Here is a 26,533-nt window from a genome sequence, read left to right on the forward strand (position 1 = left end):
GGCCTTTTATTATCAAAGGGGATCTATGTCCTTTTGAGCAGAGCTGATGCTGAGGCAGCGTAACCCTTGATTCTAAGTGTCAGTCCAGGGAGGATGATTGCAAGCATGAGGTTGTTCAGTACTGAAATGTCAACAGGAGCTTGGCACTATTAAGCAGGTTAACAAAACGGTGGGATGGAAAGAGGGGTATAACCGTGAAAGGCACACGTGGCAGGACCAGCATGAGAATGGAACAGGGGTGCATGAAAGTCACGGTTCAGCTCCTGCTAGACTGGCCCATCAGTCCGAAACCAGACCAACCCAGGCACTTCAACCCTATCCTCCTGCCTTGGAATGAGCCTTAGGCACACAGGCTGCTCCAGTTCTCTTCTGAAATAAATCCCCTCTGTAATGCAGCCTGGAAGGTGTTTATTGACTTGAATTTTGCCTGCACTTGCACCAAGCTGAGACCCTGCAATGACAGAGCTAAGACCCCAAGTGCTCTGAAAATGTTTAATGAGATACTGCATACAGTTAGAAGTGAATAATAACCAACACCTCCGTATTTGGTGTACATGCAATAAATGGCAGAACTCAAAACAATCCTGAGAGCATATTAATAGCATTGCAGAGGGGGATACCAGCTTCAAGTCAGGAAGGACAATAGATAGGGTGAGGTGTGTGAGGTGGCACATAGCTCAAGAGAAAAGGAGACATCAAAGGTAAATCCTTCTTTTTCAAGACAAGATAGGAATAGCTGAAGTCTTGATACTTTAGTGAGATTATACATATGTATACAGTTGCTTGGCAGTTTAGACATCTCACTAACTTAACTGTCTCTGCTTTGCTAAGCTTCAAGGATACCATCCCTCCAATACATCTTAGGAGTCAGCTTTCCACTTGGGCTTGGAAAAACAATGATAAATGAACATGTGAAGTTCAAATGGCAGTTTAGCAAATCTCCAAAGTAAGAGCACATGTTTAGCGTGCTGCTCAAAGGCCTTCCATGCTCCTGCCTTTGCCAGACAGATGCACTGTTTCGTATTAAAATAATTATCCAGGACATTTATGAACATGTTTGGGAAAACTAAGATCTTTTCTGTTGCCATATAAGGGAAATGAATACTGCTCAAAGTAGGTGGCAACAAAAACGCCTACCTGCCTCCCTGGGGTGGTCAACAACACACAAAACCCCAGAATAACCCAAGACTTGTCTAACCAAAATTTGAAGTTGAAACTTCAAACTGTAATGAAATAAAAATTAAGCACCCAACACAATCACCAACAGCACCTTCTCTATGTAGGTTTATATCCTCCTATAGATGCATATGAGGAGCTCACAATTTAAACACTACATAAATGTCAGCCTATGTTCCTACATACTTTGCATTAAATGGATATGAAGTCCTATGGGAATATAAGAATATCCCAAGTTCTTACCATCAAATGCTAACTTGTCCCCTTCCCAAACTGTGTGCACTGTTTTCCTAGAAATCAACAGTATCTCTGAAGTCCTACAAAAATTTTAAAAAGAAAACCCAACAATGCAAACGTAACATTCACCAACACCAGGTCTGCAAAGATCTAAAACTTAGAGAATGCCTTAGGACAGCAAAGAGACAGCAGATTCCACCAACTGAACGTCTACACAACAGAGGAAATGAAACCAGACCAAACCAAACCAAAGACCTAGCTGCTTTCCCTTTTTTTTTTTTTTTTTTTTTTTTTTTAGGGGCACTGGAAGGAGAAACAAGTAGTGAAATGTGGAATGGCAGAAGGGGCAATCTCATTAGGAATGGGCGTTTTGTCCACAAGATAGTCCTAGAGGTAGGACTGAAAATAACCTGGTAACATCTAAGCCTACACAATATTAAATGCAGAAAACAAATGCTGCTATTTAGCAGCAAATTATGTGATGCAGAACAAAATGTTTGATACCACAGCTGCATGTATGATTACTTGGCTTCTTGCTTTTAGAAGAGGAAACAAAACTGCATAGGTCTGTTTTGAGTATTGACTTTTAATAGCTTGTTTCTCATAAGGGAACAGGGGATGTTTTCTGTTTTAGAAATACAGGTATCAGTTGATCTTTAAATACAGCCTGCTCCTGCCAACAGGTCATGTACATGATTTATTTGGCTTCAGCTTTTGTTTTTATGCATTAAGCAACTTTCAACCTTCTTTTGTAATACAATATATAGACAAATTTAAGTACAGTAATAGTGTAGGTATTTTACCATCTTCACATTTTCTTGACATACTGGACAAAGTGATACACGTAAGTCTGCCCCCAAGCCCCGGTTTAATACAAAGCATGTTGAATACTGCTTTCAGTGGCACATTCAACTTGATCTCACATTTAATTTGCTAAATCTACAGAAACAGACCCATTGGAAATATCAGGAATTATTTCCAACTTTGTCCAGTGGCATTCAGATGCTCAGGCAACTACTGGTAACTTTCATTTTATGGTTACTACAGATGTTGCACACTGACAGGAAAAAGAAAGTTTTAGAACTGGACAAGCTATAGTAATCTAGGTTTTGGTAGAGGAATTACATACAAAAAGGGGAACTTTATATATATAGTTTTCAATCTGTAGTTTCATTTTTCAAAATAAAACCTGTATATATAAATGGATAATATTCAAGATCTGTATAACAGTTGCTTTCTGGCTAAAACAATATATTTAGACAGAATCTCACTTTCTGTTTTTCAGTTCAAATATACTAGCCAGTCCAGTCCTTTGGGAGAAAAAACTTCCATTTTTAAATCCTTTAGGATCCATCAGATTCATTATATGGTAATGACCTTAACTTATACAATATATTATATTATGAAGTGAACTGAAGGGGTTTAGATATCGGAAGTATTGGTTTGGGTGCAGTAAGCCAAACAGCCGTTTAAACATGATACTACAGCTGAAATAAGTCTCTGTCAGAATAAAAACCAACATTCATAAAAACAGCAGCAGCCATCAATAACATTCACAACTGCAGGGATTTTTTACTGTGTGTAATTTTGCATTATAAGTAGAAGCCACAATAGTTTAAAGCAAAATTTAAAAAAATATCACTATAGTCTTGAATTTAATAATGTGAATTTTCACTCTTATAGCCGTTTATAGAAGTGTACTAAAAAAATTTACTTAAACATACGAATTTAAGACTTTCACTTTATTCGGCAAATTGGTTTATTTACACAATGGGGAACGCTGGTTGAATGCTGTCAATGTAATAAAAACAAATCTAACAGAGACAATACTGAACTCTCTCTATGTATTCATAGCAGAAATGACAAACTATTTCCTTACCTGTATCAGGAACATCAAGCGCAACAACGGGACAGTATCATAGGACACTGATTTAACAATAAACCACAGAGGTCCAGTAATACTATGGCAATTTACTCATGTATTTACTGACTTTAAAATAAAAACATTAAAAGTCAGCAATACCCAGTATAAAGTTCTGTCAATTATCAGAGTCAAACTCTGATGAGTAGGTCAGTAAAACCTTATCAGATCATCCACAGTTCATAAAGTGACATGAGTTGCTTCAGACCACCAATACAGAAACAAAATTGATGAAAACAGATTACCCTCTAAAAGTCAACGATGATCTGGTAAGGGTTTAACTTAATGGAAGTTTAAAAAAAAAAAAAAGAATTGCAGAGCACAGCCCCTATTAGAACAAGCTAACTTTCCAACTTTCAAAAAAGACAAAAAAAATTTGAGAGAAAGAAAAAAAACCAAAAAACACTTCAACATGAAGCTACCATACAAAGTTTTTGTTTGTTTTCCTTTTTTTGTTGTTTTTTGTTTGTTTCTTTTTTTCTTTTAAGAGTTCAGAGTTGAAATTTAATCCTGGCTTTTTAGGGAGAAGGACAGTTTTGGCCTAGACTTTCCTTTGCCCAGGATAATTTTTTGCTCTTCCTTTTGCTGACGCTGTCTCTCTTGTTCTAGTTTCATCCTCTCCTCATGAATCTTTCTTTGTTCTTCAACAATTTTCAATTGTTCTTCAGCCTATATAGGAAAATGGTAAAATTTAGGCCAGCATATTTTGCAGTCATGAAAGCAATTTACAAGTCCATATTAGCTTCCAAACAGGTCCAATCCTGCATAAGTATGTAAGCAGTTCTGCCTGAGCTAGGTGCCATAGTTGGTTTCAGTGAAACTATTTATAAAATGGTTATTTGAATTAAGTTTAGAAGAAACACTGAGAACTTTCTACAGCTAATGTATCGAAATCTGGAGTGCTTACATGCCATGTTTTTCAGCATTGCTTTGCACATAACACATTATATTTTAATTAAGAAAGACATTAGATACATACAGAAAGTGTCCCAACACTTGTCACGTGTAAGCTGAAGTAACATACACACATAACGAAGTAACATACTTTCAGGCTGAGGTCTCCCTGCTCCAAAACCCATCTAAAAACCCCTCCTAATCCAAAACCATCTTCACTTGATTTGCAACTAGTTGATCCTTACATTGACCTATAATTCTTACAGCTCTCTCAGTGGTCTTCTAAAGGTGCTTATTTAGTTCATTACGTCAGTCAATACTTTAAATTTTCCATTTGTCCTGTTTCCACCATAAGAGGTTGAGAAGAGGGTAAAACAGAAAGAGATCTAAAACAGATGTAGTTCAAGCAAAAAGATTTAGGAAGCCTCATTTTTATATAAAAGATGTGTAACTACTTGGGCAATTGAAATTGACAGAGTTCAATCAGAATTTAGAAGCAGCTTAGTTTGTCTTATCATCAATTGATTAGAATCAGCTAATTCATATTGAATGTTTTCATGTGGCAAGCATCTGATTAAATGGGCTTGAAGACCAACATAAGTTAGACTTTCCTAACTTACACATCTTAAGCTTATGCTGAAAGTCCCTTTCAGCACTTCTACATCAACATTATACTAGAATCAAATCTAGTTTGTACTTGTCCTGCTCAACAAAACAGAATTAGTCACACAAAGCTGAACACATTTGCAAACTTACTTCAACATTCCCCATGAGATATAGCTAAAACGTACTTTTTAAATTCCGAAGGCAGACATTTCCCCTCTAAATTAACTGCATCCAAACTATTTTACCGACCTAGTGTTACTGCTAAGGATCTGGTCTTTTATGCTGAGGGGAAGGAAGGCAGTGTTACTGATGGAACCAGCAATATGCAAGTTAAACTCTAGAAAGGGTTGATTTGTTTAAGTGTCGCAAATCTGGCAGAGACACCTGTATTTCCCTACAGAACAGTTAACAACACCTTCACATACCAGTTTAGCTTGTGCTTCTGCAATTTTTCGGTTATTCTCTTCTAGTATTCGCTCTAGTTCCTCACGCTTTGCACGCTCTTCTTCCTAAAGGGGAGGACAGGGCAAGATGTTAGTAAAGTAAAATACTCATTTCTGCATGTTCACTAATCTTTCTCAGAATTCTCTTGTGAACTGACTTAAAGTGGCAGCTTTACAGCCACCTATTTTGCCTCACAACGGTAAACTGTGCAGCCACTAAAACTGGTTTCTAGTACTCAATTTAAATCATCCCGCCCAGTCCAAACAGCAACCAACTAAACCCTCCCTAATCACAGAATCCTGACAATTTATTACTAGTATTTTAATATCACACAAATCAACAAGGACAACTACAAAAACTGGATAGTATTTACCAAATTAAAAAGTAATATAGAAAATATAAATAAAGTGAATAGTTTGTCTCACCAATTAAGTATACCTACGTATTCTTTACCTATACTCCTTTAATCAGCATTAAAAGTTGAATATTTACTGTCTTGTCCAGTGTCCTGCAGAGTGTGCTCCTCGGCTGCCATACGCGCCAGCTTCCTCTTTAAAATGATTTGTACTGTTAGCTTGGCAATACCTGCATCAGCAGCTCAACCATTTATAAAGAAACAACATACAAGGAAGGCTGAGCTGAGGAATGCAGATGTTTATGGTAAGAAGGAACAAAAATATGTAAATCATTCCTAAGGCAAACAATTAATAAGAAAAATACATTTACTGTTAGTGAAAAATACAAATGGTAATCCATACTTCATGGAGCTATGGGCTTCTTTCATGGGGAGAATGGACTTAACATTCAGTCAGTATTTTGACAATTTTAAGACAGCTGAAACTGTCTGCAGTATGAACTTGGAATTCAGGAGTCCAGGGAAGGCAAGATCAGGAAATAAAGCCTTTTAATTGTTGTTTTCTTGGTGAATTTTATGGAACTCTGTTATGCAACTCAAATATGAAGACTGCGTGAAAAATTTTGAAGTGTTTCAGTTCACATAATATATATCCAAATTATTTTTATATTTGGAGGATTTAAAGTTAGCCAGAGGTTTGTGTCTGTGTAAGAAAAAAAAGTTAATACGAACAAAGCAAGCATATGAAAACTTCTTACTATGACTAGTAACCAGCTACTAGCTAGCACACTTCACTCCAGGCATGGAGGTTTATTCTGCATTACAAGGAACTGGTGGGACTTCTCCACATGACAATGACGATACCAAAAATACTTTCTTAAAAAAAATCAAGTCATCCATCTGTTCAAATGAAAACCTCTAAATATTATGAATTTGCTGACTATGGACATGTAAATTCAACTTAAACTCTTTGATATTAAAGTCTGAATTTGAAAAAAAAAGTATAATTTATTGGTGTAATATTTATTGTAACTTAGCATTCCATTTGTTTCCATTTAATTTGATACTATGTGACTGACAAGTCACATCTAGTACGAAGGGGAAAGCTGCATTGCTACTGTCTCTCCGTTCGTAAGCCAATCAAAATATTAATTTAAAATAAACTGCGTAGGACGTACAGAGTGAAAAAAGCATTTGACACTTAAGACTATTTAGCACAAATTTCCTCTACAGTTTGAAGTTTGTCTTGAAATTTCTAGATCCTGGAATGATTGGTGCAGGCAGGCATCAAAGCCTTTAGTAGCAAATTACTGTCTCACAGAAAGACATTTTCAGCTTCTGCTCCAGCTGCTGATTAAAAAACAAAACAAAACAACAAAAAAAAAGCCCCAAAAACCCAAGTCACACGTTCAGCTTGACTTCAGACAAGGGCAACCTGCTCTTTTATAACTTCTAGGGAGAAAAAAAGGAGTTGTTAGTAGTTATTAAAAATGGATATAATGATTTGGACAGAGATCCTTCGTGAAGACATGGATTGGCTTATGCTCGAAGTCCCAGAATTAGTCCAATGTAAGCTCAAGGAAAATGTTCATTTTAAATGAAGAATAAGAAACCTATTTGTTAAAGACAGGTACTGCAGCTCACTGCTGGACCCTGCTTTTTGCCTGACTGAAGGCAAAAGCCTCTTACAGTCTAGGTAAACAAAATGAAACAAATGAAGGATATATAATTACAGATTTTTCAATACCCTTCCCCAAAATGAAAGGACTGCTGATAAATCCTGCAGCCATGGCAAAAGTTTCAAACAATTCTGAAATATGTAGGTCAGTTCCTTTAACAATCAAGTATCCTTGTTCAGGTTTTAGGAGAGTAACTGTTTAAATATCAGTGAGCTCCTCTGAATAGGCTAGAAATTAAGTTTCGCAGCAATGCAAGTTTATATGAGAAGGGAATTAGATTTGCTGTATTCCATCTCTTTGTGAACCGAACAGGAGGCACAAACCGACACTGAAAGTTTTGCCATGGACTGTCTCTACTTTCCAAACGACCGAGCGTTACCTCTCTGGCTTTTTGTGCTGCAAGTTCAGCTTGTCGCTGTCGCTCGAGTTCTTCGAGCAACTGTTTTTCCATGATGCGCTTAGCCTCCTCCACCCTGCGCAGAACCTCTCGCTCAATCTCATCCTTTCTTTTCTCCAACTCTTCTTCTACGCGCTTAGCTACAAGTTCTTCCACTCTTCGAGCAGTTTCTTCCTCTATGAGTTTCTCTTCAATTTCTTGTTGACGACTGCAAAATGCAAACATGAGAATTACATTTTTAATCAATAATGTTTGCACTAAAACAAACTCCTTCAACACGCAGCATCAGCCATGCTACTGAATAACTTCTACACATAGATGATATATTTAAAGAATATTTTGCCCTACATCTAAAGAAAGTGAATATTCAGGCCATCAATGTTCCTATCACAGGAAATCCATTCAGACCACACCATATTTAACATCTTTCTATATACTAACAGACTAAATTGAAGACAACTTATCCTACTACTTCTTGATTACAATTAGGGGGAAAAAAGAGAAAAAACCCCAACCCAAACCAACAACCAAAACACCATGCCACCCTCCTCAAAAAAATCCAAACTCCACCCAACTTTGACCATCATTCACCCTTCAGGAGTTTAAATGGTCTCAATTTTTCACATATAGTAATAATATCCTGTAAAATCTTGTCATAAGGCCACCACCTTAGAGGCACCAAACTAATTTCCAGGATCTTAAAATAGAAGACAGAAGCAATAAAATTTGTGATTTCAATATTTTAGCTAGAATTCTAGGTGTTGTATCTGTAAGCTAGTTATCCAATCATTTACCCTAACAAATTTCAAGTACTTCAGCTCTTAACTTTTTTAATGCAGCACTCATGTTTCTACCATAATGATACAAAATAAATTATCAACAGTACCAAGCACTAAATAAATCCTTGCAAACTACTGCTTTCCATGTTCTGAATTTTGGAAATATTTTTAAATGTATTGTCTTTATTTTAATTTAGCAGCAGCATTATCATTTAGCCTGATCACTACTTTAATTTTTCATTAAAAAGTATACAAATATACTAGGTAAATTTGCAGGTTAATTACCAAATACAGAAAAACAACCTAGGTAGTAATCACTGGTGCAACATCACAATTAAGATATTCAAGGATGAACAACAGAGAATATTCTGGTTTTCATGTAGTACTATTTACTTGGAATTATTATGAGCTTTGGGGAGAAGACTCTTGGTTTTAAACTTGACACTGAACTTTCATTTTAAATATTCCATGAAGTACTGAACAATCTTATGAAACTTATCTTCTGGCCTGTCAGCAACACAAATCCAGGATTCGGAATACCAACTACTGTTGTAATATCTTAATATTCTGTCATTTTTCAGAATGTTTGCATTTTCCTATGTCATTTGGAAGATCCTTCCTAATCTTATGTGAAAAGTAAGTAATTAAAAAAAAAAAGGTTACATAATTTACCAACTTTTAGATGACCTAAGGTACAATTTGCAAATATGTAATAAGGAGATGATGAAGTATGGATCACTCATCTACATACATATGGGAAATAAAAAGGTGAAAGGCTCCCAATTTCCCCTGTTCACGTGTCATCTTTTCAAAAGTATACTGAACTAAGTGGATCTCCTTCCTAGAATGTTTTGGAACCCTCAACTCAATCATTTGGCCAGAGAATACCAATTTTAGTCTTACGATCCTCCAAAGACAGCAATCTTAGCTGGGGGCACACTAGGCCAGCAGTCACTTTTTCAAAATGGACACAAAATATCTTGAGGGGTTTTTTTTCAGAAAAAAAATCCCCAAAACAACATAAGACAAACAAAAAACCTCGACCACTCCCAGAAAAATGCATCAAACGCATTCTGAAACCCATTTAAGTGTTATCGCTGCCAAGCTATGACCCTTTGTAGCCAAATGTTTAAACATCCTTTATATACTAGGTATCATTTTATTTTAAAAGGTTTTCTTTCCCTCTTACAAGTATTTATTCAGCAGCACTCTCACCATCCTGTACCAATACAGCTTAGCATACTTTAGCATCTGTTCTAAAGAAACAATTCATCATAAAGTTCATATTCTCATGTTTTATTAAACTATCATAGCTTTATGTTTAACATCAGGAAATCTAGGAAAGAAGTTAGCTAATTGAATAAAGACAGTGCATCGTTACAAAAATACCATGACACTCATGTCTGAAATAGATTTTCAAATATCCTCAGCAACTGATGATGTACTCAAATAAAGCACTGTGCCTGCACACATTTCATTCTTCTCATTCCAACAAATTCCACTCAAATTTAATTAAACCAATCAAATGTATTTTTAGCCTTGTAGGCAATGATAATATTACGATGGCTTAGACCTTATCAAGAAAATAAAATTAGAAACACAGATATAAATCTCAGTGATTTATTCTGTAGTATACCAACTTTTTCTTTTTTTTTTTTTTTTTTTTTAGATCACATGAACTTACAGTATTTTATCATTTCATCATCCTGGCCTACTGAGTTATGATTCCAGAGCAACAGGTAAGTCACTAATGTAAAAACTATTTTTAGTATGATCCATTTACTTCTTAAACACTAATTGTATGAAATCTGCAGAAAAGAAACCACTTATATTTCACAAAGTTTCTGAGGGGAAAAAAGTCATACTTGCAAGGCAAGAAAATGAGCATTACAGGAAAGGGCTGAAGTTAGGCTGTGTATTGAGATTTGAACAAGACATGAGAAGAAGAAAGTCACTTCCAATCTATGAACAGTTCACTGATTTATTCAATCAGAAAGGAAGTACTTCTTGCATTATCTAACATGAATCTATACTAACATACAGAACACAATTCACAGATAACTTACTAAAATACCATACTTTTCTACTCTACTTAGTTTTATTGCTTTTTCTTTTTAAAATTTAAAGTGTATTGAAGGAGTATCAAAATTCCATGCCCAATTGTTTCCAATATTGATTCTTCCTCAAATGTGTCTACTATTCTGTAGCAAGTATTGCTCAAATATCAAACTCCTTCTATACACACTTCATGAGCTGTAAAATTTCAAAGCTAACTTACATAGAAAATTTACTTACATATGAACTAAAACAGCTTGTAAGTACTAGAGTAAACTATTCATTCTATTCTCAAATTCTTAAGCACATTCCAGTTCTTCATTGTAGATATGCACAGAATATTTTTCTTAATTTAGGTACTGAATAAAATTCTAAACCACAAACCGAGGATCAGTATGTCGAAACACGTCAATTTCCAGGTGTTTGTGTTACTGTGGAAGTTTTTGATGACATCACTGTCAAAACCCTGAAATTAGCAAAGGTGATTGTCTTCAAACAAAAATGAAAGTGACAACTTGGGGTCACCAAGCCCGACAATGACAACTAGTATTTCCTGAGAACAATATGGCTGAAGTAAAGCTCCACCTGAGAATTAACAGCACTACTTGGCTTTGCATGTACAAACAAGTGCTATTTCTGGATTAGGTGGTCCAATGAGCAAAGGTAGTGATCACAACTGTTCAAACCGTTCTCCTCTCTGCTGCATAAAAGTCTGTTTTATAACTTTATACATTGCTAAACATATTAATGCACCGCCATTATTAAAGTAGTATTTATATCTGCAGACTTAATAAATAACCACACTCCCCATAACAAACTGAAAAAAGGGCAAGGTTTCAAATGAAACAAGTCACCGGATCTCACCGTCCCATTTGGCAAGAAAGTAATCCCACAGTGTTAATACAGCAGCTGCACAGTGTTTCTTGAAAACCTCAGTCGAGCAACTCTAGGTGCCTCCGCTCGACGCGTAACAAGCTCCACGCCACGGAGGGGAGGGGCGGGCGTGTGGAAGTGCAGCACAAAGCCTCAGGGGCGCTGAGGCCTCCGCCGCAGAGGGAAGTTTAGGAGCAGCGCAGGAGGGAGAGACCAGCGACGGCGGATGGGAAGCGGGCAGAGCCGGCCGGGAGGGAGGAGGCGTGCGGGGGGCTCGCACCCCGAGTGGGCGGCTCCTACCGCACCTGAGGGAGCCGGGCTTTGAGAAAGGGGCGGATGGCGGGAAAACAGGCATTGGTTAGGCCTCAGCGTGGGCCTAAGCGCCTGTACCCAGCCGCAAGCGGCCCTAGCCCACAGGAAGAAGGCGCGGAGAGAGAGGCACCAAGGCACGGAGCACCTCCCTTCCTCCCCCATCCCTCACCACCCCTCTCGTCCCCAGCGCAGGCCCAGGGCTCACATTTTCCGCTGCCGCTCGAACTCCGCTTTTTTCTCCTCCTCCTCCCTCTTCTGTTTCTCGTCCAGGCTGCTGCGCTTGCTCACCGTGCGCCCGAAGATGTCGATACGGTCGGGGGGGGAGGAGGCGCGGTCGCGGTCCCGGTCCCGGTCGCGCCGGGAGGAGGGGGCCGTGTTAGAGCGCGAGCGGGAGCGGGACTCCCGGCGCCGGTTCCGCTTGCTCTCCCGGGACTTGGAGCGCTTCCGTGCCCGCTCTTTTTCTCGGGAGCGGGACCGCGATCGGCTCCGGTTCTTCTTGTTGTGCTTGGAGCTCTTGGTGTGCTTGGAGCGGGACGAGCTCCGGCTGCGGGACCGACCCATCCCGGCAGAGGAGAGGAGAGGCCGCGCCGGCGACCGCTCGACCACCCCCGCCCCCTTTGCTAGCGGCGCCTGAGAGAGGTGCGAGGAGGCTCTGCGCGCATCAGCACCGCCCGGGCGGGCCCTTCGTCCTCTCCCTTTCCACCGCTTTGCGCTGCGAGGAGAAGGAACAGGCCCCGGGAGCGGGAGCGAGTCCGGACGCGGCCAAGATGGCGGCCCTGGCTAAGCAGTGACTCTCCTCTCCCGCCCCACAATGCACCGCGCCGCGCCCGAGCTGTTCGCTCCCCTCCCCACCGCCTCCGGCGCCGCGGCGGAGGAGCCCGAGAGCACTCGTCAATGTTCGGCAGCCAATGGCAAGCGCCGCTTGGAGCGGGCCCCTCGGCAGCGATGATGGGGAGCGCTCCGGCCGAGGGGTCGCCTGAGAGAGAGTTGCTGGGTTTCCTTTGACTGAAAGTTGTATCAAGCATTGAATATTTTCTTTTTCTTTTGTTTTGATACGGGAAACAGAGGGAATTATCAGTGCAGATTACGGAAGTTGCGAAAAACGTTTAAAGGCCCCACTAAATTGTGAAAATTAGTTTTTGAGTCCTCTTGCACCACTGTGAAGACCCATCAAAGGGAACGAATCACCTGAGATTCGTAAATGCTCATTGGTATAAAGGAACGACAACAGTCAGAGGGTCGCAAACAACCAGAAGGTTTTATCAGTGAATTACACGCTTGGCAAAGAAATTAGTATGTTAGTCCCATGGCAGTGGGTTTTGGATAAAAGGGCAGGGTAAAAGGGAAGAGAGGAATTAATGAGGGAAAGAAGAATTAAAGCTGAAAAAGAGGTCATCAGTTTTGGTTCCACCGTCGACCCAGCTGAGGGAATGTCAATCCTGATTTCAGCGTCCATCCAGATGCCCAGGGTCCTAGGGGTCTGTTTCCTTCTAGTTTGTCTCCAGTGTGGCGTAGGGAAGGGCTCTCTTGGTCGTATTTAAATGTATTTACCTGTACATGTTATTGTCCATTGTTAGCAACAGGTGTGTAGGCATAGAAGAGTATGAACTCAGTGGTATCCAGGTCAGGCAGAGACTATGAACTCAGTTGTTCTATAGGCATGTGTAGGATGTTTTTATTCCAGTTCTGCCGTGTAATTGTTAGCCATTTCTGCTATAACAAAATTTGGAACTGGCGTTATTCTTTATTTTAGTAAACTGGTGCAATCTATAGATAGTTAACCTCATTCTTTACTTTGAGCCAAAATTTTAGCTCCTTGATAGCTTTCAGAACTTGTGTGCTTTTTTTTTTTTTTTTAAATAGGTCTGCATTTTTTCTAAGTACTTATACTAAGCTTGCAAAAGGTTCCTTTAGCCATTGGACAAAATCCACTCTCACGTTAAGATCTTTTCTTCTAGTTAATTTGATTGACTTGCCTTATTTTTCTCAAAGGAAGACTTTCTTATTTTGAAACTCAGTCTATTTAGTACCAAAAATAAGTAAAATGGAAGCATCTTTCTGACAGGTCATTGTGCAAGTAATAGCTGAGTAAAGGACATGGTGAAACCTGCACGGCAGGAATTCCAGTGCCACAAGCCCTGGGCATACTTGTTTGTCCCTAGCCCTGGGGAAGCTCATGCAACAGGTAACTAAGGAAGTTGATAATCAGACCTTTTAGCCCCTCACCGGGTAGGTAAGTTTCTAGCTGGCACCTTTCCTGAAGCAATTTGCTACAAGTGTGTACTGGAGCTTTTAAATGCATACTGTGCATCAGGTTCTGGATAAAAAATATATCATTTTTTTTTTAGTACTACATATCATAGCGGATGTACCAAACTTGACCTGAAATGTAGTAGGGAGGAAGGGGCAGAATTAATTATTTCACGGTCACTTATAACTATAAATGAGTTTTAAAAATAATTTTCATAAACCAAGGTTTCTCCTTGGTAAAGTCACTCTAACCTGGACCTGTATTTATTGTTATTTTAGACAACCTTGGTTGTCTGAAGAAGTACCAATTTCATCAGCGGATTTTTATTCCTATTTATTAATATTGACTCATCAGAGCTATAAAATGTAATATGCAATATTTTATGAGAACAATTATTTATGATAGATTGTGTGGAATTAAGGAATTATATAGAGTAATGAAATAATTTTTTCCAATCCATTATTGTATTGTTCCGTCTCATTTTTTTTAAGTTTCCAAATAAATAAGAACACAAGATTTTTAATACCTGTAATAGTTTAAGGTCATTACTCTATTTACTTGGTTATTTATGAGGTCTAACTTCTAGTACTTCTGGAAAAAGCTCTTTTTCCTCTTGAAAAATAAATTCCTAATAGATAAAAAATTTAGTAGAAGAACATTGCTATCTGTGATTTTTCTTTACTTTGAAGTTTGGTAGTTGTTTGATTGTTTTGGGTTGGTTTTTTTTTAATTCATCCACCTTATATTTCCCAGCTTAATTATAGTAAAATAATATTATTTAGGGTTTGGTTTTTTTCCCACCCAGATATAATTACAATTGATATGGAATTACAGTAGCAAAAGGAACTTTTTAGTAAATACTAAATTTAAAAACTTTGATTAATTACATAATTTAATTTCTTGTTTTCAGCTAATTGAAAAAGATGGTAATTTCGCTTGTCAGTTTTCTTTCAAAATTTTCAATATTTGATTAAAGTCATGCAGATTTTTTTTGATTAAATAATATTAGAATTGTTGTGTTTTTAATCCCTTGTAAGTACGTGTTTTATTCCCAGTTTGCAAGCCATACTGAATTTCCATGCACCCTTGTGTTTTTGCATTTTTTTTTCCATTTAATGTATCTCCGTATATTAAAATGCATAATTCGCTTCTTAAAACGGTTGCCTTGGAGTTGGAAAATACCTTATTTGACAGCCAAATGGTGGCGTAATTAAAGCACCTCACCCTTCTTTACCTTGGCTACTGTCATCACATGAAATCTCTCAACCCACAGGCATTTGGGGATAGCTCCATGGAGATGCTGTGTTCTTATAATCTCCAGATTGTACCTGCTCTTGCTTACACTACCACTTCTGTCATTAGCTGGGTCAAGAGGGATCTTGGGAGATTAAAGGTGGATTATTTTGGGTTGTGCTAGTGTGGCACAGCTGGATGTGACATCTTTGCAATAGGTCTAAAACAGAAGAACTCTGGAGGGCAAGCAGGGGAAGAAAGCAAGAGCATAATAGGATAAGGTGTTTGGTATGTAATTTGCTGTCATCTGGTATAGTCTGCCTCACAATAGTAAGAGGGCAGAAGTAGCACAGAAGAGCTAAGAAGAAAAAGGTGGTTTAAATGTGTATTGGTTCTTCCAAAGTAGCTGTTTCAGCCAGAGTTCAGAAACTATGAATACAGGTGGGGGGTTCAGTTATTTTTTATTCTAAGTATGAGGCAGCACTGGGATTCATGTCACGTAGATCACAGAAGCTGTACAGAAGTAGAAGTTGTATCATTTAGTCACTTTTTAATGATTTTTTTAATGCCTAATGCTGGAGTTGCTTGTTGTGCTTATGTGTTTTTTGTCAGGTGCTTTGTTTCTCTTTGAGCAGCTCTGTGGAGTTCTGAGCTGCTAAGCTGCAGAGGTAGGGAGATGGGCAGAACAGCTGTGAGGAAGGCATGGCAGGATCATGGAACAGCTGGCAGAAAGAGAAATATCCTTTCTAAAACTTGAGAGAATAAGTGACAAAAACTCTGCTTCAAAGGACTACTAAAAAGAAGAAAAACAGTTTAATTGAAAGAATGTAGAGGAAATGCTGTAAAATGAGAAATTAAATAAATGCAAAGAGTTTTCACATTGTACTTATAAAGAAAAGTTGAGTAGATTGTATACATAAGTATAGTTATTAGGTAAAATAACTATTTTCCTCTTTTCCATGTTCAGATGATAATCATGTCCTTGGAAATGAGCAATACTGTACAGAATGCTATTGAAAGTGTTTTGTAATTTGGATATGCAAAAAGGCACAACTTGAGTAATCAGGACTAGTGTGTGGATATATGATAATCAAATTAATTTAAAACAATATCTGGTTTCTTCCCCATGTGGATTTAGTTTTAGAAAATAAAGAAAATTGCCAAATTTCAATCAATGTGGGAATTTAAAAATTGCATTGTCAATGCCAGAGGACACTTTGTGATTTTTGTTTTATGTAAGCCCTCTAGCCACTTTTTTTTTAACATTTGGACTACGTTTTTCTGTCTACATGGTAGGGGGGAAAGAAATGTTCATCTGTATGCTTTGTTTGCAGTGCCTAGTCTATTTAGGTCCTAAACAAAAGCTCTTGAATGCTGTTAGAAGTGGTGAATATAAGTTTTGATCACAACTTGAGACACTGATCTGCAAACCATAGTGGTTCATAGTAATGCACCTTTTTCTCAGTATTTTTTTTTCAGTATAATTGATACCATGGTAAGTATGCACATTTAAGATCACATGTAAGTATTTATATATGGATCTATGCCTTGGTCCGTCAAAGACTGGCAATAATAAAAGTCCAGCCAAGCTTCCTGAGCAGCTGCATAATCATAGAGCTACTTTAACTCAGTAGGCATGCTCTCATTTTTCTGAAGGACTTCATAGCAATTATAGTGTTGGTATGTGTGACTAGGGATTTAAGCCAATCAGAAATGAGTTGAGGTGTCATCTAAGCCTCATGAGGGACTGATCCAATGTGAACACTGGGATAATACCTTTAAAAAAACCCCCAAAACCACAAACAAAACAAACCAGAGTAGCAAGGAACACTGTTATTCAAAACCAGGTTGCTGATGATTCAGTGGTTAACAGTGGTTAGACTAGTTGGGCAAGCAGGAAAATGGGATTCAGGTGTGTCCTCATTCATATCAACATCTCTTCCTTCCCATGACCATATGTTAATCACCAGGCCAATGTCTAGGCTGGAGGAAGGTGAGAAGGGAGCTGGGGGCAAAGTTTCCCTCTGTGTCCTCACAGATTTCACAAAATAGAAAATGAATGTTCAGAGGCAGGCAGCAACATGTTGTAACCTAATGTCAGTGGTACTCTGGAAGCAGGGGAGCAAGTTACTCTGGATTTAACTCTATTCAACAGACCAGTTCTGAATTTTGTTACATAATCATAAGACAAGAGACAGGGCTAAGCCTGAGAGCTGGAGCACAAAACTTGGCAGGTGCTGTAACTGCTTGAGTGTTGTATAACATTTCCCCTCCCAAGGCAGCTGCATTTCAAAAGGAGTGAGCTGTGTTCTGTTCTTCAAAGGCTACTGTAGGCACTGCCCTCAGGAGAGTACTCCCAGTTTTTGGCTCCTGAATAGATGAAGATGCCACCTTTGTGGTGCTGACTCAGACACCTCGGCTTTAACAAGGCGACGGCCACGCCTCCTTGTACAGCATTTCCTCTTGGCTTGTTGAGTCCTAGTTAGCATGTGTATTTGATGAGTTCCTAAATTATGTTTAATTTTGAAAAAAGTATTTGGATTTAATACTGGCTGTGGAAATTTTATATCCAGAATGTTTTGCATATTTTATCTGCAATCATGATTTTTCCTGGGTTTTTTTCTGCTTATTTCTTTAAACACATATCTCTAGTAGTACCACTTTTTCTGTATGAAAATGACTGGGAGTGATTACTTTTTTTTTTTTTTTTTAAGTAGTCAAGAAGCAACTTGTTTATGATAAAAATAGGATTGCAGTTATGGGAAAAGCATCCTACCCACACTTAAAAATTAAATCAATGCTACTACAATTAGTGGGAATTGACCCCGAAGCATTATTTAACGTTAACAGCTATTCTGTTAAAATTTTATCCAAAAAGGGTCAGACGAAACCTTCTTCTTTTTTTTTCTAATCACCATGCAAATTGATGAACTTTAAAACTTGTACATATTAGAGTGGGCAGAAAATAGCAGTTTAGTTAAAAAATATAAGACATGAGCAAGCCAGTTTAGCAGGAAGTCTTCTGAGTGCCAGTTTCTGCCTCCTGTATTCACAAAAGTCATGCTTTGTTTTGCAAGTTGATTTGTTAATTAATTTCCTTGACTTGTTAGGTTAAAGGTTGAAGGAATAAAGTTTTTGGGCATGATGCAATTTTATTTTACAGTTCTGTTTTAACAGAAGTTTTACTTTTGAAACTTTTTGAGAAAAATCTCACTAGAATGGCAGAAACTGAGACCCTGTACTTATAGGCATCTTTCTTAATGATCTGAAGAGTAATAAAATACTGAGGAGGAAATAGACATTTTGAAGTTCATTATTCTGGGGGTTTTCTTTTGACTGTCTCTTCACTCTTTTTGGAAGACCAAAAATATTGCGGGATATGTTATTTTCCTCTATTATTGTTCCTTATGTCTTTTATTCCTGAATTAAATCAGTACTACTTGTCTGCAGATTATTTGATAATTTTTAAATTGAATTATAGCAATTCTGCAGGTCAAAAGGAATAATATTTTCATGAGGGATCTGGCTGAGTTGTCCCAGCTGATGATCTGCCACAGAACTGTAACAAAAACCATGACCTCAGCTGTACTGGAACAGGGCTGTGTTGGTGAATCGCAAAAGCTCTGAACACTGGGCACCCTCAGCAGATGCAGCATCCAGCCCACCGCTTACGTAGCGTCGTGCCACGCTGCACACAGCTACACGCTCCGTAGTGTCTCTGCACCGTCTCTTTCATCGGCCGTCAGCCCAGCTGGGCACTGATTTCACAATGGGTTTGGTTCATTTGGGTCTAAGATGACACTGAGTTAGAACAAAACCAGCTTCTAAATGCATCTAGTATCTACTGCCTAGATATACTAATCCAGAGGTATACCTGGCATCGATGTCTATGTGGTTTCTGGTCACTGACAGTGTTTTGTGTTGGCATAAAAGTTTGGTAAAGTTGTTTTCACGTTTCTATCACAGATGCTAATTGTGGCTTTAAGAAGTCTCGGGATATAATCTTGGTAATGTGGGAAACAAAGTAAATGTGGAATGGAAAGCACATTTCTTCTTTATCTCTTACCTACATTATTACCAACCTTTGAATGGATGAAATATATGCTTCTATTGTTTAAATCATTGTGATGTGTACTGTGGTGGTATATTTGCATTTGGACAACTCTGTACTTTGCTTTCTGTCCCGTTTTTGGAGATGGGGAAGCAGCTAAGGGAAGAAGAAAAAGTTGCCCGTACAATGTTAAAACATTTGAAGAAATACTATGTTAAACACCACTTTTTAAAGGCAGGCACTGGTGATTGTGAATAACAGTGGCACAACTGTTGTACAGATGAAACAATGAATAAATCTAAAATAACATTTCAGCTAGAATGATAACTTATGTTTTTGATGTTGAAGCAAATCTCTCAAACATCAATTTGATTGCATTTGGAGTAGTCTCAAACTGGGTGAACTGGGTTATTTTTGGATAATAATAACTTTTTAAGTGTAAAATAAAAACTGAAATATGGTGCATTCTGTTTGAACATAAACACTTCTTTTACTGTGAGAGTAAAAAGAAGGTTGTCTGGGAAGGTTTTAGAGTATTCATAATTGGACATATTCTGGTCATGGTCCTGGGCAATCGGCTCTAGGTGGTCCTGCTTGAACAGGGCAGGTTGGACAAGCTGACCTCCAAAGGTCCCTTTCAGCCTGGACTGTTCTGTGTTTCTGTGAAATCAGATGGCGTGTTCTAGAACTCTCTCTACTATTGGGGCTTCAGCCTGCAGGACTAGTCTAGAGCTAGTGAAAAGTAAAGCTCTTGCCAAAAGCAGGTCATGTGGGCATCCAGTTCTCAGCAGCCACTCTCTTAGTTCACAGACCTTTTATTGCAAAGGGCTACTTGCCAATGCGGTAACATCACGTAGAGCTGAGTTAGCAAGTCCTTTGGTGTTGGTTTCTTTGCTCTGGAGCACATAGGGCAAAAAGGCCAAAAGTTGATACAATTACTTTGTATATTGAATCTGTACAGACATAGCCCCTTGAGACATTTTTTTTGCAGGCTACAAGACTGTGGTATTTGACTGCCAGCACCTGATAGATAGGCACCAGTCCAATCTAAATGTGCATGGCATTGGAATATCTAGTTAATCTGAATTTGTAGACTTTCCTGCTAGTTGTTTGATGACTTAGCACACCCCAGACTCTCTTCATTTAGCTCCATGTTGGACAATTATGTATTCTTTATGGCTTGCCAAAGGTAAGTAGACGAAATGAGTAGGGGAAGATAATACTGAGGTTGAATGGCACAGGAGTCATGGGAAGAGATGAAAGTATTGCACTAGATGGTGGGGGAGGATGTATGCAGCCTAGGGTTGGTATGATGAAGGTTCATCTGCACACTCAATTCTGGAGCTCCTGCTGTGTATATTAGGCAATGAAATAATGCACTGACATGCTCTGACTGCTCAAAACAGGACTTCCAGGGCAAAATGCCATCCATACTTACTCACCCTGCTGGATAGCATTGTCTGCAATTTTTCTCAGGCTGTTTCTACAGGTATTCAGTCTTGGTGGTGCAGAGAGACCTGGAATTCTCCAAGAAGCTATACTTCAGGAAAAGGTGACTTTGCTGCATCTGTATAAAAGTGCTGCTGCAAAGAGAAAATGTGAACAAAAGTCTGGAGCTTCCCTCAGGCTTGGAGCCAAGAGCAGGCTTGCAGCTGATTGTGAGACATCTGTCATCAGCAGGAGCTGCCAGTAGTGGAGCTGGGGGCTACAAATGAGAATGACAGAAGTACATGATGACCTAGTGAAAGAAAATTATTTTCTAGGACAAAGGGTAGTAGTTCATGATAAGAAGGCAAAATAAACTATGTAAAGGATGATCAGGTGTGTGGTGGGGGTGGGGGTAACAAAAGCAGACAAAACCACATCAAGAAATAGGCTGTGAGTGAGCATTATTGGGGACAGATAGTAAAATGCATGCATTGGTGAGAAAGAAAAGAGCATGGTGGGAGAACTAGTACGAAATTAAGAGCAAAAGAGCCAAGAAATGAAGGATGCAAAATCCCAGAAAACACTCACTGCATTAAGGGAAGAAAAACACCCCACGGAAATGTATATATACTACATACATATATGTGCACTACTTTTCTTTATAGACTGTTGCTAATGTCAGAATGAATGTTAAACAGTTCAAATGGAGTGGTGTCTGAGATGAATTCTCCTCAGCTGTAGGTCTCCTAGGCAAATGTGTGAGAACTGCTGATCTGTTCATCTTGTTCAGATCACATGAATGCGAACACAGCAGAGATTTGACTTGGTGTTCCTCTCTACAAATATAGAGGGGGAAAAAAAGGAAAGACAGAGCCTTGCCTGGGAAGAAAGGGAGGGATCCCATTATAAATGAGAGTCATACGACATTCCTTCTGGAGATGTGTTGAAATTTCCCATGGGAAGAGGAAGAATAAACAAAGGCCAGTATTACTAATAAAAGAAATATAGTTGGCAACCAAGGAAACAATAATTATTTGATCGCAGTGTCCCACAAAGCTAGCAACAGAAACACCACCAGTCAACAGCAACAGGCCGAATGCATCTTACTTTCGACCAACCCTACCTGTTGTTATACCAGGGTTCTTTGCCTGTTGTTTGCCTTACTGTTCTGAGAGCAGTGCTCTGCCAGGAAAATAAATATGTCCTGACTTTTCACCTTTGCTGCTTTACTCTTCTTATGACCACAGTGTTCCCGAGGGTTTATTGTGTTTGACTTCTCATAGCTATTGTGCAGCAAGTAAGGAGTAGCTATTATCTCTGCTTCACAAATGAGGGGCAGAGCCTGCAGGAGAGCAGTGCTTACAGCTGCACAGCTTATGGCAGGCAAGGGACTTTGCAAATCACAGGCCAGTAGCTTTCTTTGCTCACTTTCTGAGGTGACAGAATCAGTAGTAGAATATTGGTACTGGTAGGGCAAGCGTAATGGTTTTTCTTGAACAGTCGATTTACCTACCAGGAAGTAACTGAACAAAGCTTGCTATTGAAAAAGAAAATTGAAGAAGTGCTTGAATCATAACTTCAGGAATTTCAATAGGAGATCCATATAGCCTTGAAAAATACACTAATAATGAAATATCTGTGTTGCAGCAAGACCCTATTTAAAATGAGTGCAATTTCATTTTAAGTTCAAGCTGGCAAAGCCTGTTAAGGCCAAATTTTAACAGCCATTGTTATTTATGAACAGAGGTGTGTGATTAGCTTGACAAAAGGAGGCTGTGCAGTGCTCTGGTCATGTTTCCCGCCTGCTGACAGTGTGGCCACAGCCGCTGTCCTTCCTCAGAGGTAACCTCACTGAATGGCACCATCTAGTTTAGCTTTGTCATGCTGCAAGCAGTTGTTCTGCATTCTCAGGGATCTTATCTTTACTAGCAGCGTGTAGTGATTTGTGGGAAGGTTTGTTCCTCGATCACAGGGGGTTACATAAAAAAAGCGTGCTGTGGCAAGTGTCGCTTTCTCAAACCTGAGTGCAACGCGGAAAGTGACTGAGAGGCAGTACTCCGGAAAGAGTCCAGGCTGATGCTGCTGGGAAGGGTTAGATTGTGTAACATAAACGCGGTCCTCTGGGCTGTAGAATGGATGGGTGTTGGATGTTCCACACCAATTACTGCGCTTCTATAGGGACTGTAGCACACTGCTTCTCATCTGTAGGAAAACAAAGCCCTGTGGCTAGATCTTCTTTCCTGATTGTTTTTTCGTTGTTTGTTTCAGTGATGTCCATGTCTTATGTTACTACATTAGGGTGTCTACAAGAGCTTCAGGGTCATCTTTGCTTTTTTTAACTGAATCTTAAGAGTTTTTCTTCCATCTTCTTTGTATCTGTGTTTGGCATCTCTGTTCCCTAAAAGGGTTCAGTCTCTTAGGATTGCTGCTTCCTGTTAGAATAGTTACTTCAGAGAACTAAAGAGAAAGAAAAGCATCACTTTAAATTGTCAAACTTTTTTATTACGAAAACATTATAAATTGCATAGTAATTTTAAGCATAGTCATCTTTTAGTACTTGCTGCATAGGAGTGAAACATACCATGCAAATTGCTGTTTCTAATATATATGTATATATATATATATATATATATATATTACGCAGACTTGGAGCTTTTGAGGTAATGTTAAATATATTTTTGTTATTGAAAGAAAACTGAACCTGAAAATACACTGATAGCTGAAGACTGATAGTTGTTCAGTGGTCATTGTGCTGGGACCTTTGCATATAGCTGTGTATGAAACTGACTGTGCTTCACTCTGTAGTGTTCATTTATGACAGAAATTTTTGCTATAAGAGAAGGTAACTTTTCTTACTTCTGACATAACTCTGCAAAGTTAGATATCAGCAATATTTTTTCAAAGAGGTCATACATTTATCTTTCATTAGACATTTGTGTGCAGCTATTTAAAAATATCAAACTCATGAATTAATATGAAAGCAATCAGTTCAAATATGCTGTTTTTAAGAGTGATATGAAAAACGGCATGTAGAAATGAGAATTCCTGAAATATTTTATTTCCCTTTTCAGTAACAGCCTTGCTTGTAAGAAATAAAACAGCTGTATTTTAGTTTCCTCGTTTGGTTTCCCTCTGTGACAAACAGTGATAACAATGCATCTCAATCTCCTTGCAATTCTTTGAGATATTTGAGAGGAAAATGCAAGTGAATAATTCAAATATTTTATAATAGTGCTCTATGTGATTTATTTTTCTCTGTCTGAAGAATGCTTGAAAGTCTATTTTCTTCTTGCCTATTTCAAAATGGGATAAAGAGTTTTCTGTATAGCTACATACTTTGGTTAACACTCTTGAATTGAAAAAAACCCCAACATTTTAATAGCTCTGGATAGACCCAGGGAGGTTAGCAAAAGGATTTGCACTCATGCTTGGGGATATTGGGCTAACTGCACGCGTTAGAGATGACTGCCCACCGGATTGTATCAACAGTGCGTGCTCCCGGTGCCAGTAGACGGCACCCGAGAGCACATCCCCCACTCCCGCGGCTGCGGTGTGAGGATGGAGCGGCAGATTCCTGCCTGAACTCAAGCTCCTTCCCTAGTGAAAACTAAGCCTCTGCCAGGCCCGCTGCTGAGATGGGGTCTGGGCAACTTGCGTTTCAAAACTGTCGCCTTGGGAATTGTACATTACTTTTTTTTACTGAGGGTCATCAGCTTCTTTCCAGTTCTCAACACTTGTTTCGCTTGTGCATTTTGGTTTGTTTTTTTTTTTTTTCCAAAGCATAGAATATATTAAATGAATGCATCCATTAGAATACTTCAATGAGAAGAATTGGTATGGTACAATTAGAGGAACACTGCTTCCTATTTTGAACAAAAGCAGTGTTGACAAAAATCTACAGGAGGAGGTCAACCTTCGTTGAACAATATTCCATTTCCCATTTTATATGCACTACAGGGCAGTCCTTTGCCTTTGATGGAAATAAACACACTGTTTGTCAGTCCCAATGGAAGCAGAATTCTTGAATGAGCCTAAAGTTCCCTTTTATAAGAAAGCAAGTAAGAACAATCCTTGGTGACTAGTCTGACGCCTATTATTACTGGTTTATCAAAGCCTCCACCCATTCCATGTGGATAATGGACTCACTCAGTTCTTAACATAATTATTAGTCTAGACTGGAGACATGTCAGGTTAATAGTTCCACAGAGAAGGGTTTTCCCCTTTAAAAGCAGGTGGGAGCTTGAATCATTGGGCTAAATCTGGAACATGCTCCTGAAGACTGTGATTTGGTCCCTTTGGCAAAGATTGTTGTACTGGGAACCACTCCCAGAAAAGGCAAAAACATGAATCACAAATAAGCTATTTGATTCCCTGTTGAAAGAATCTACTGCAAAAGTCTCAAGAGCAGCATAGGCTAAAGGATTTTATATTAATGATGAGTTTCATTTCATGTTTGGCCTTGGCCTACTGCTGTACAGAAATTACTGTACCTATATATCTGAATCATTTCTGAAAGTGTCAGATACAGTGGCTTTTGCTAAACTGTAATATAAACCATGCTTGATTTGATTAGATAGCTATTTCCCCAGCTTGTATTGGATAGATAATCTGAAACAAATGCCTTCAATTTGCCCTGAAAAGAGAATATTAACTTTGTAATTATATTTTGACTTTGGTGACCTCTTCAAAGGATGGTCTCTTAACCAAAAAAAAAGAAAATGTAAGTAGTGTAATTCATGCTTGTTTAGCACTTCTTATAATACAGCTTCACTGATGACTTACAATAATTCCTGCTTCCAGACTATTGTGGGAAATCAGGAAATTTACAAGATAGGAATTTCTGTGCCTATATCGGTACTGATCTTAAAAGCTGGGAAAGGTGGTCATTCATTTTTGGTTATGGAAGCAGAGTTTATCAAAGAAAGCTTCAGATTTTTACAGTGTCTGAGAGCATTTATATGTCTAGCTAGCATGGGTGAAGTAAATAGTTGGTCAGCATTTCCATTATGAACCTTCATTTTCAGTATTTTGTAGTAGTAGGAATCACTATTTTTTTTTTTCCAAGTGGAAACCTGGCATGTAACGTCTCAGTCCAATTATTTTTGTGTATTTTGAGACAAACCAGTTTGTCCATTATTAAGTTTTATTGATATCTTAAATGTTTTTATGGCTTCAGGTATCTTACTATATTCCTGTAACAGTGCAGGAATTAGTTAAAAAGAAGTTTTGCGTTAAAAGCAAAGTATTCAATATCTATTATATATTTGAATATATATTCTTTGTACCATAAACCCCCTTGTAAGCAACACCTGCAGTGCATTAATGTTAGAGCAGAACCACCAGCAAGTTAACAATTCACAGAAATAAGTACTTTTCCTTTCATTGTCCACACATTATAATCCACAATTCTATGAAAAGCATATTAACTTCCTTGATGAAGAAATAACTTCATCACTGGTTTAAAGTAGTTTTCAATTTATAGAAACAAAGTGTATTTGTAATGCCAAGTAAGTCTGTAGATGCAACAGCATATTTAAATTTTACACTTTTCCCCTGATCAGAGTGTTTTCTTTGCCCATTCAGTTTCTGTGCTTCATTCTGATAATGAGTGATAATGTTTGCAGCAATGATAATGAAAATAATAATGGATCTTAATAAAAATACGTCTTGCTTCACAAAAACTTTGGAAAGCAAGTGTATTCAGTGAAAAAATGCAGTCTGATACTCTGTTTTGTATCACACGTGTTTTAAATACACCTGAATCCTTTTGAAATTGAGGAACTTCAACAAAGGATGGGTCTGAAGAAGGCAGGTGAGATGGTTGGCTGTGTGCCTGTCTTTA

General features: G+C 38.4%; 1 protein-coding gene across 1 annotated transcript; it reads right to left on the reverse strand.

Annotated features, from left to right (window-relative positions):
* Positions 1–1,979: 1,979 nt before the first annotated feature.
* ARGLU1 (arginine and glutamate rich 1) lies at positions 1,980–12,525 on the reverse strand. Its single transcript, XM_082278250.1, has 4 exons — positions 11,934–12,525; positions 7,692–7,917; positions 5,260–5,343; positions 1,980–4,003 (listed from the first exon to the last, which is right to left on the reverse strand). The coding sequence occupies exons 1-4, from the start codon at positions 12,287–12,289 to the stop codon at positions 3,839–3,841; spliced, it is 831 nt and encodes a 276-aa protein (XP_082134376.1). The 5' UTR covers positions 12,290–12,525; the 3' UTR covers positions 1,980–3,838.
* Positions 12,526–26,533: the final 14,008 nt, after the last annotated feature.

This window comes from Coloeus monedula, assembly GCF_965178545.1.
Source record: "Coloeus monedula genome assembly, chromosome: 3".
Lineage (NCBI taxonomy): Eukaryota > Metazoa > Chordata > Aves > Passeriformes > Corvidae > Coloeus > Coloeus monedula.